General features: G+C 32.2%; 2 protein-coding genes across 2 annotated transcripts; both read left to right on the forward strand.

Moving 5' to 3' along the window:
• The first annotated feature begins 4,301 nt into the window (after positions 1-4,301).
• Positions 4,302-6,251, forward strand: LOC107942637 (cytochrome P450 710A1). The gene has a single exon (XM_016876339.2). It carries the CDS (start codon positions 4,526-4,528, stop codon positions 6,032-6,034), a length of 1,509 nt encoding a protein of 502 aa, XP_016731828.2. The 5' UTR covers positions 4,302-4,525; the 3' UTR covers positions 6,035-6,251.
• Positions 6,252-9,419: 3,168 nt separating this feature from the next.
• On the forward strand, positions 9,420-11,565 carry LOC107942636 (60S ribosomal protein L18a). The gene is made up of 4 exons (XM_016876338.2): positions 9,420-9,925; positions 10,196-10,311; positions 10,393-10,456; positions 11,002-11,565. Exons 1-4 carry the CDS (start codon positions 9,911-9,913, stop codon positions 11,341-11,343), a joined length of 537 nt encoding a protein of 178 aa, XP_016731827.2. The 5' UTR covers positions 9,420-9,910; the 3' UTR covers positions 11,344-11,565.
• Positions 11,566-11,883: the final 318 nt, after the last annotated feature.

The following is an 11,883-nucleotide window of genomic DNA, read 5'->3' on the forward strand; positions in this document are numbered from 1 at the left end:
CACTCCCCGCACGGCAAATGAAATGTGTGCATCTCCGGACGCCATCGCTCGACTAAAGCAGAAATTAAGTCATATCGTAGATCAAAAGTCCGGATCAATGCTGCTGATCCGAACCCCGCTAACTCTAAGAACGGTATTACGTGTTCATCCGGCTGAAGCCCTACATTATAAATACGACCCCTCAATACGCGGTACTTGACCTGAGATTATTATATTTACGAAATGGTTAATACAATATAATTTCATTCAACAAATAATGTGACTATCAAATAAAATTTTCATTACGATCTCATTAATGTTACTCGATATGTGACCCTTATTTTCATTATCAATCAACCAACCCATTTGCTGCAAATCTGCAATTAAAATTATCAAATAAATAAAAATTATAAATTTACATTATATCAAAATTACATTAAAATTACATTAAAATTTCTTACTCTCTTCAGAATTATTTAATTCTATTTCTTACTCTCTTTAGATCGTTTATTCAACATCTTTCCATATTCAAAGTAACTTATTTCTCATATACTCACTTTCAACTAGTCAATTATGCATCTATTCAACCGCAAAGCACTACATTACTTCCAATCATAAAGCCAAATGCATTTTAACATATCATTTATATTAATGTGTTTAATTCTTTAATATATATTAATTCTCTTGTTATGTGTTTTATACAAGTTAAAATATAAGCATAATTTATTAACAGTCTATTTTACTCTTAAAAATATTTTATTTTTTCCTTAAGTTTTGATTAAATTTTTATAAATTTTAAAAGAATTATTTTTTAACACTTTACATAGGTAAATTTAATTAATTTTAAAAGTTTGAAATTAAATTAAATTATAATTTAAGAATATTTGAAAAGATTAACTCTCAAGTTTGTACATTTTACATAGGTATAAATTTTTATTTTATTTTTTAGAATGTATTAGCCACTATATTTCTCACTTTTTGTTAACAATGAAGTGAATGCTAGTAAAGTTTTTTTAAAATAAAATACAAAAAATATTGATTCCAAGTAAATCCAGAAATGGACAATAACTGGCAAAATATTGATTTTTTTATATATTTATTTAAAAGGGAGGCTGCCATCAAGCTATCAAAATCGAGCATCAATGGCAAAATAATGGGGTTTTTTACCCAACTAGATTAAAAAAAAATTAAAACACCAAAATAGGATGTTAGATAAAAGTAAAACAAAAATCATGGACTTGAAAATTCAACAAAAAAAAGTTTAAATTAAAAAACAAATAAAGCAAGACTTGACAAGTAGTATTAAAAACAAAAACAAAAATTAGCAATTAATAAACTATATTCAAGCACAATAATTACATAACACTCTTAAATTACTAATATTTTACTTTTTTTAGAAATGTAAATTTTTTTAATTTTAAAATAATTACAAATACTAAAAATTATCACATAACACTAAACTACTAACATTTTAATCTTAAAATAATTATAAAAAAATTACTAACATTTTTCTTCTTTCTCCTCCTTCTCCTTCTTCTTCTTTTTCTTCTTCTTCTTATTCTTTTCTCTCTTTGCTGCTGCATTCAAAAAATTGGGGACCGGTGCTTATATGGTCCCCCATTACAAAATTTTATTTTTTTCTCTCTGTCTCTACAGGTGGCATGGGGGGTGGGGGGTAGGGACACGTGGCGGGCTGCAGGGGAGTCGCGCCTCTGCAGCAGGAGCGACTGGTCGCGCCTCTGGGTCTGGCTCGACCCGGTTTTGACCCGACCGAATTTTAAAAATTTAAAAATTATTAAAATATAATAAAATAATAATATTTAAAAAAATTATATTATTAAAAAAATGAGTCGCGCCTGTCAGGTAGGCTCGATAAAAAAAACAACCTATTTCTGTAAATAATGTATCTGACACCCTATTTTAGTATTTAAATTTTTTTTTTAACTCAATTGGGTAAAAAACCCTGTTTCTTAGTTTGGTTGATGGCCAGTTTCCTGTTGGGACTCTTCGACAAGACAGACAAGTGCCATCGTAGGAAGGGAAAAGGACCACTATTTATTGCTCAATTTGACTTGCTTTCCTCTCTATTTATAGCTTTTTGCTTTTTCTATAATTACTTTTTCACTTTGAAATTTCCTTCGTTTATTACAAAATTTGGATACAACCAAATATATTTCAATTACATTTATATTAATATAAGTATTAAAATTAATAATTATATTCAATAACTTAATTAAACTAATTAATATTATTAATTAATATAATTGACATAATTACATTTATATTCAATTACTTCATAAAGTAACATTATTTAAAATAATAACTAATTGACATAATTAACATATATAAATTATTTTAATCATTCAAATATAATACTAATATAAATATATTTTAATCATTATTAAATTATTTGTACAAACTATAAAAAATTGAGAAAATGTAAATTAAATTCTTCACTATTCAAATTATTCCTTTTTTATTAGTCAATAATTTGACTTCATAAATAATATATAATCAATACAATTATAATACATTAGATGCATTATTCATAAAATTTTATATATTAAATATGGAGTTACCTTTTTTTTTTGAAACAAAGTAATATATCTTTTAGTTAATGGAAACATAATAATTTAAACAAATTATTTTTATCTAATAACTATAAAGTGGTTTAATATAAAATTTATTTTTATTATTATATAAATTCATTTAATAATTTTTTAAAAATAGAATCAAAATTTTTATCTAGATAAAAATTCTTATTAAATCAATTGGTTTAGTAAAATTAAAATTATTGTGGCAAAACTTATAAATAATAAAAGAAAACATGGTTTTGTTTTTGCCATCTGCCCCTCGAATCTTACTATAAATAAATTAATTAGCTAAACGTATGGCTGAATTCATTGGTTGAGTTGGCATGAATATGATATTGATTGGTTGATGGATATATCCAATTTAAAATTTGAATGAACAAGGTATGTGTTTCTTAGTTGATTGAATGATTTATATATTGATGCGCATTTTTCTTGAAGAGAAAACAAAAATATTTTTATTTCCACTATAGTTTTCTCCACCCAAAGAAGCAATGCAGCTGAAGGATGATATTTACTAGTTTAAATATTAAAGGAAAAAATTAATTAAGAGTTAGTCTGTACCGGATTCGAAGGTTGAGATAAATAATAATATTGCCATCCCTGGATTTTGCAAATCAACTTTGAAAAGACTAGAATCCTTATTCAGTTTTTTGCCAATCTGTTGGTGGTTTGGTCACATAGGCGTAACAAAGAAACGCAGACATAATTTTAAATTCCGAAACGTTGAAAGCAATTTTAGGAAGCAGTAAGTTAACCAACGTTCATTGTGGGCCTTTTTACTTATATAATATACAAAAATATAAAAACATTTAAAATGGTATACCACCCCGATTAATTACAAGAATGGAATAGTAGAGGGTGGTGCATTTAAATTCTAACACAAACAACTGATAAATTTAAAAGAAAAATATAAAACATTTTTTCAATGGTGCAACATTTTTTATAAGCAGCACCAAAGTATTTTTTCATAACGATGCCTATGAAAAATGCAGCATCAATGAGTTTAAGTGGTGGTGCTCATGAGAAATGCAACACCAACCGTTATCCTATTGTTTAGAAGAATTAGATAAATTCACGTAGTAACTAATCATTAAATTTATATAATTATCACTATAATTCATAAAGAATCATTGTGCCTGTTCAAAAGTTAAGAAACTAAAATTCCTAATGATTGATGTATATATAATATAACCCCACTACATGGTTAAAGTTTTTTAACTGACCCACACGCAAATAGCATCTAATATTGTTGTATATATTACTGAAAATTTGAAGAACAAAACTACTTTTTCTATACATATAGAAACAAATTCCCTTCGATGTAAGCTTCTCAAAGCATTGCTCCACGTTTACTATTGTTTTAGCACTGCATTCAAGAAACATGAATCTAATATGATAACAATTAGTGCCGCCTTTCCCATGGACATCTTAAATTCATTGGTATAGTCTTTCCCATGAGCACTATCATCATCTAAACTCATATATAACTCATGTACTGGAATCATATGAGAAAAATATTTTGACACCGTTTATAATAAGATTACACCATTAAAAAATTATTCTTTTAAACTGTTAGCTATTCGTATCAAAATTTAGTGGTGGTGTCGCCTATACATTACTCAAACACTCCATTCCCATAATTAATCGGGATGGTGTATCATTTTAGTTATATTTATATATTTTTATATTACATATGTAAAAAAAAGCCTTGATTGTATTTGACAAAATGTAAAATAATGCGTATAGATTAAAATTTTATTATTCTAAACATGTCAGATGTGAGTACAAACGACTAATAATACATCCAAAAGAAATAATGATTATGAAGCTGATGACATCAGTGACAACAGAAATTTCAACACCTTCCCCGCCCTTTCTCTGCTTTGACCATCCATTCCCTCTATTTATATTCTTTCTGCCTTCCCCAATTTCCTCTGCACGCCCAGACGAAAATGGTATCTTATTTATCCTTTCTTTTGCCTTTCGCTCCATTTTTTGTCACCTTTTTGCTTTTTTTTCTTTTAGTAGAACAAATCTCTTACTTGCGTAAAAAGCGAAATGTCCCTGGCCCCAATATCATCTTGCCTTTTTTGGGCAACGCCATTTCATTAATCACAAAACCAACAAGCTTCTGGGAAGTTCAAGCTGATTTGGCTGCTTCTCTTGGATTTTCTGTTAATTATATCATCGGTCGCTTCATCGTCTTTATCCGAAACACCGAGCTTTCCCACCTTATCTTCGCTAACGTCCGGCCCGATGCTTTTTTACTTGTGGGACACCCCTTTGGTAAAAAGCTTTTCGGTGAACATAACATGATTTATATGTTCGGACAGGATCACAAAGATCTTCGCCGTCAAATCGCTCCTAACTTCACTCCTAGGGCTCTCTCTACCTATACTGCATTGCAACAGATTATCATTCTCCAACACTTAAGGTCGTGGGAGGGTCTTTCCTCGGAATCGCCGGGGAAGCCGATTTCTCTCCGCCTATTAGCTCGCGACATGAATCTCGAAACCTCTCAAACTGTTTTCGTGGGCAGGTATTTGTCTCGTGAAGCTCGGGGCAAGTTCAGAGACGATTATAATCTATTCAATACAGGTTTAATGAAGCTCCCGTTTGATCTCCCCGGTTTCGCGTTCCGAAACGCCAGGCTGGCCGTTGAGCGATTAGTCGAAACCCTTAGTGATTGTGCTACTCAAAGTAAAAAGAGGATGTCTGAAGGAGACGAGCCTTCTTGTTTAATCGATTTTTGGATGCAAGAAACTGTTAGAGAAATAGCGGAGTCCCAAACGGCGCCACCTCACTCTAGCGATGTAGAAATCGGCAGTTACCTCTTTGATTTTCTCTTCGCCTCTCAAGACGCCTCCACTTCGTCGCTCCTCTGGGCGGTGACCCTCCTCGACTCTCATCCCGATGTTCTCCGGAGAGTTCGGGAGGAAGTGTCAAGGATTTGGTCGCCGGAGTCGGATACTTTAATAAGCGCAGAGCAACTGAGGGAAATGAAGTATACTCAAGCAGTGGCGCGTGAGGTTATAAGATATCGGCCGCCGGCGACGCTAGTACCGCACATTGCGATGAAGGATTTCCCCTTGACCGAGTCGTACACGATTCCCAAGGGCACGATTGTGTTCCCCTCGGTTTACGAATCATCCTTCCAAGGGTTCACGGAGGCGGACCGGTTCGAACCGGAGCGATTCTCGGAGGATAGGCAAGAGGAGGTGGTTTTCAAACGAAACTACCTGGCTTTCGGTGCTGGGCCCCACCAGTGCGTGGGCCAAAGGTACGCCTTAAATCATCTGGTGCTTTTCATTGCCATGTTCGTCACGGTGCTCGATTTCAAGCGACACCGAACCGAGGGCTGTGATGAAATCATGTATTGCCCGACCATCTGTCCCAAAGACGGCTGCCGCGTCTCCTTATCTCGGAGGTGCTCGCGTTATCCCAATCTCTCTCTTAATTGACCAAAAAGCCCTCCAAAGTTCTCTAGCCTTCTTTTCCGGTAAACTTGGTTGCTCTCTGGGATTTGTCCTTTGCTGCTTCTCGCGTCCTTGAAGGTTGGGACCGTCACACTTTGTTTGTAGCTATGATTCTTTTGTGTGGGGTGTTTTTATGTATATACAATTGATGGACGGTTTGGATAATTTATTCTCTTTTTTTAATAAATGAAAATTGGTTTGATTGATTGGGCGATTATTGGGTCTGTGTTTTAGACGACAAATAAAAAACAAAAAAAGGTGGTACTTTAAAATTCATTTTTATTGCCATTACTTATTGTGAGCAGAGATAAGTTGTCGTGGCTATAAATATATAATGAGAGTGACGGGGATGGATAAGTTCCAAAAGGTGTCTTTAATTAGCTAATTGTATGCCAATCCATTAATTAGCTAATTGTATGGCCGGGTTGAGTTGGCATGAATATGATATTTATTGTTACTAATAAATTTGTTTTCATATATGTATTGAATGATGTATAAAGAAAAGTAAAATTTTAACAGAAATGTAATTAATGTAATTTAAACTTAAATTATATTTAGAACAATAAATATTTTAATTATTAAATCAATACGAGGTTGACATTGATGATCATTTTTTATTATGGGGAGAAACAACAATAATTTTATTTCCGACTACAATTTTCTCCACCCAACTCTGCTGCCGAAGCATATTTATTTAATTAGTTTGACTTTGCTTGGGCTTTATCAACTAATTTAATTGATTAAGTTGAATACCGAAGGGTGCGGTGTATGTGTCCCATAATGATCTAAATAACATTGCATCATTTTAATTAAGTTTCTGGATTTTGTAGATCAACTTTGAAAAAACCAGAATCCTTATTAAAGTTTATTGCCAAACTGTCGGCAGCTTGACCACATTAAATTCAAAGGGGCAACAAAAGAAACTAAGAATTAGTAATTAAATTCCATTGGTTCAATTCGTTGATAAAAATTTTAGGGAAGGATGAATTAATGTTTTGTAGTTTAGAAAGTTCATTGGGTTTGACAAAATGTAAAAACAATGAGCAATCTTCTGGACAAGTCAGAAATTTCAGACGTGAAATGGAAGAGTACAAGCATAATAAAAGGAAATTAAATTCAGCCAAAAGATATAAGTAATCAGCCATAATGAAAGTCATGACATGTGTGAAAGAGAAATGTTCCAACTACGGTCATTTTATAATGTTTTCCCTAATAAAAGCAATGATGTTAATAATATGTCATTAAATTTATATTTTAATTATTAACTTTAAACAATTACTTTTAAAAATTTTTATTTAAGTCATTCGATTATTAAAATCGTTTATTGTATAGTATTCTTTGCTTACATCACGTGAATCAATCGACAACTTTCTTTCTTTTTTTCTATGGTTTGGGTTTTCTTTTCATGAAACAGTTTTGAACGTTATAAATTTGTGAATCAAAATACAAATAACTTTCTTCTCCAATATTTAACACTAACAATCAGATTGACTTTGACCTACTATATGTTATTTTACTTGTCAATGAGTATTGATCTATTGTATCAATTGTCCCTTGGAGTTCACTAGTTAGACTTTAAAGAAAAAAAACTTAACAACCTAATAAATTAAATAAAAACTTTCAAATTTTTAAATAGTTCAGTGACTATTTTGTAATTTTTTTAAAATTGAGTGGCTAAAATATTAATTTGTTAATAATTTTGAAATGTAAAGTAAAATTTACCCTAAAAGCAATGGTACATACAAGTTTTAGACTCCATTAAATATATATTTTAAAATTTATAGAATTTAGTCCAATCCAAAATCAGCCATCTCTTGAAAATCCAAATTATCAATTACAAAAAGCATTGAACTTATTCATATCACAATGAGACTCAAATTCTTTTTATAAGGCTGGATTGTTACTATAACAATAGATTATAACATTTATAAAATATTTTTTTTGACTGTCAGTCTTTAAATAAATGATTTGTTTCGTGTCTCAGGACGTAAACATGTAACTCTCTTCATTTTGAACCATTCTAAATAATTGCATTGTAGAATATGCATGGATTTTTGTTTTTTCAATAATAGCCTTCACAATGAATGAGATACGTAATGATGCAGTGAAAAAATGGCGCAAGGGTCTAGAAATGAAATAGATAAAACAATCAATACAAAAGGCACAAAAAGTCCTAATCCCCAACAAACCATAGTAGCAACCAAACGTTGCTGTCGTTTGTCAAAGAGAAGGCAGAGAGAAGAGGCAATCGAGGTGGAAGAACGAACTATCATACCAAGCCCTTTGCGTACACGCCTCCACTGGAGGTCATAACCACCATGGCGCCAACGGAACTTCAACGGAGAAATAAGGCTTTCTCTTCGCCTTCAGCCACTAGAAAAAATTTGGTGCGTAGAATCTGGGCCTCTCCAAGGCCTTTTGGTGAGACCAGACCCCCTACACCACCAAGCAATGAAGATCAGGGCCTCATCGTCCAAAGAAATCGAGTCCATCAGAAGGAGGGCAGACACCAAGGAGACCAGTGAACAAAGCCTTATTGAAGTCGGTTCTAGGAAAAACAGGACAAAGCCCACCTTTCGATGACGATTGTTTTGTCGATGAATGGAGAACCACAAATGTAAAAATAGAAAAGAGGAGACAGCGAGGTGAGAGGTCCGGCTCGAAGGCCGGGTGACCTCTCTCTAATAAGAGCTAGTTTAACATTTGAAAAATATTTTTTAAAAAGTGTCAGTGAAAAATTAATTTTGAGAAGAATTTTTAGAAAGTTTAATTTGAGATTTGATTATTTAGTGTTAAAAGGTGTTTTTAAGAAATAAAATGTATATTTTAATAAGAATAAAAAAATTAATTTATTATAATTTGTTGAAATATTTTAATATATAAAATTTAAATTTTAAATAATTTTAAACAGTTAATATTAATTATTTATAAAATTTAATTCGAATATATAAACTATATTTTAAATATCAAAATATAACTAACATAACTAACACGATTTGAACCCAGCCACACCTAAGGTAATGAATACCCTTAACCATCAAGTCATCACATGAGGTTCAATGTTGTGAAAATTAATTTTATTAGAGTTTATGATTATTTATTTCAATAATGTTAATTTTTATAATAAAATAAAATTTTTTATTATCTAATATAATTAATTAATTATTGCATCAAGTTAATAAAACAAAAACTAATATATACATTTAGTATTAACTTAAAAAAAATAAAATATAAAAAATATAAAAAAAGGCTTGAATGGTTAAAAGAACAAATGTAAAATAAATTGACATCCAATGTCTCGAAATTATCTCATCTGCTGAAACCCCTAACGTCTATAATTTCATTGCAAATGGACGTTTTTTATTGTTATACTTTTAATTATACATTAACAAATTGAATAATTTTATTTTGCAATAATTACATAAAATAGAAATGTTATTTTGCAAGTTTTTTTCTTGCGATGGATTAAATCAAGTCGGTAATATCAAATCCGTAATAATTGTTTATTCTGTTTTTGTTGAAATTGGTTTTGTACATCTCCAACGCTAAAGAGCTTTTTTGGAAACTTTTGGCATTCATTATGTATCTATCTCCCATCCAGTGAGCTTCTATGGTGTGCAAGCAGCTGTGAGAAATCACATTTTTATTTTGATTTTTTTTAAATCTACTGCTTTTATTTGTTATGTTGGGTTGTAGTTTTGAATTAATGAACTTATTATTTCTCCAAAAGAAATACAAATAGTATTATATTATTACCCCCTTTGAGTTGGCGCCGCGGTGAGAAAGAAAACCCTAATTTCCTCTTCTACGTTGAGGCCAAGGGCGAAGAGTGATCCAGACAGAGGGCCGGGTTTTTCACAAATGGTCACTTTCCGGGTAAGAGCCTAATCGTTTCTCTTTTCTGGCTACCCTGCATCCCTATTGGTTTCCCTCTTTTACCTTCAGAATTTTTACGATTATTCCTCGTTTTGGGCTTTTTTTTTTTTAAGAACTTTATTTGATGTTGTGCTTGGTTTTTTAAGTATGGCGTAAAACAGATTTGTTTTCAATTCTTTTGATGAGTTTAATAGCAACCAAAGGCAGGAATAATGAATAATGTAAGGCGAAAATGGAAGTTTTGATTTGCGTTTTTGTTTACGTATGCAGTTCCACCAGTATCAAGTTGTTGGGAGGGCTCTCCCAACGGAGAGCGATGAGCATCCCAAGATTTACAGGATGAAGCTTTGGGCAATCAATGAGGTTCGGGCCAAGTCCAAGTTCTGGTTAGTGATTATTATGATTGCCATCTTTTGCTTTTGGGTTTGATTTAATTGACGGTTGCATTTCTCCATGGATATCATCAGGTACTTCCTGAGGAAGCTGAAGAAGGTTAAGAAGAGCAATGGCCAGGTCCTTGCCATCAATGAGGTATGTGCTCGATGTTATTTTTTGATGGTTCACCATTCAATCTGCATGAATTAATTTATCATGGAATGATACGTTGAAATTTGAATGAGACGATCCTTTTATTTGTATGTTCTGACATTTTTGTGAGAAATAGGGTTATGTTGGTTAGTGCCTTAAACTATTGTGTGTGGGATTCCCCACATTTAGCTTATGATTGTGCAATTAAGATGGAAATTTGTTTTGATCAACTTGTCTCTAGTATTTCCTGTGAAAAACTGCCATTTTGTTAACAATTGTAGGATTTTCATGCGTCTTGAATATGAAGTGTCTGGTCTTTTGTGCTATTTGCTTCTCTTTGTAGTAATGCATTTTTGATAACATGTTTGTGTTTTTTGAATGTCTTTGATAACTTAACTTTTTGGGACTACATATTTAAGGTTTTGAATGTGAATGCTGATCTTGGAATTGAAATTGGTTTGTAATCTTTGGAAACAAGATGCTGCAGCTTTCTGATACATTCTTCCATTTCTTTCTGATTCCCCTTGCTCAAATGAAATCCTCGGCAGATTTTTGAAAAGAATCCAACCAAGATAAAGAATTATGGTATTTGGCTTCGCTATCAAAGCCGTACCGGTTATCACAACATGTACAAGGAGTACCGTGACACTACTTTGAATGGAGCTGTTGAACAGATGTACACTGAGATGGCTTCTCGGCACAGAGTCAGGTTCCCTTGCATTCAGATTATCAAGACTGCAACCATCCCAGCTAAGCTATGCAAGAGGGACAACACCAAGCAGTTCCACAACTCTAAAATCAAGTTCCCCTTAATGGTCAAGAAGGTGAGGCCACCTACCAGAAAGCTGAAGACAACTTATAAGGCATCAAGGCCCAACCTGTTTATGTAACTTGTATGTTTTGATGAAGGTGGTAAGTGAACCTCCATTAGTTTGTTGATCAGATATTGTTTCATTCAAGAAGCTTAGGTTGTCAGACGAGTTGAACCTGGTTTCTTTTTTGGGGCTCATTTTTGTTCTTATAAATGTTGGTATTGTCAATTTTTTATCTTTCAGATGAAGTATAATTAATGTTAGAATTCATTTTGGTGGGGTTGGAATTTCCCAAGACAACTTGCGCTAGTCCAGAAACAATTTACTTTTCTGAGAATGGTTGGAAGCCATTTAGTTTTATTGTAGGAAACAAATGTGATCTCTCATAAATGAAGAAGCTAATATTTCTTAACTTCAACCGTTCCCATCTCAAGCATGAACATTTGCTATGAATCATCCCATCCATCTAAAGAAATACTTATCACTAGTGGATCACGTTAATCTTCGTAAGCCTGTACATTTGCTATGAATCACTCAATTCAATAGCATTTTTGTCAAGTATTTCACCCTCTTAAAAGTAGTTTCTGGTAAGCCAAGTGGCTCTTTTGTTGCTTGATA

This window comes from Gossypium hirsutum, chromosome A05 (assembly GCF_007990345.1).
Source record: "Gossypium hirsutum isolate 1008001.06 chromosome A05, Gossypium_hirsutum_v2.1, whole genome shotgun sequence".
In the NCBI taxonomy this organism is placed as follows: Eukaryota; Viridiplantae; Streptophyta; class Magnoliopsida; order Malvales; family Malvaceae; genus Gossypium; species Gossypium hirsutum.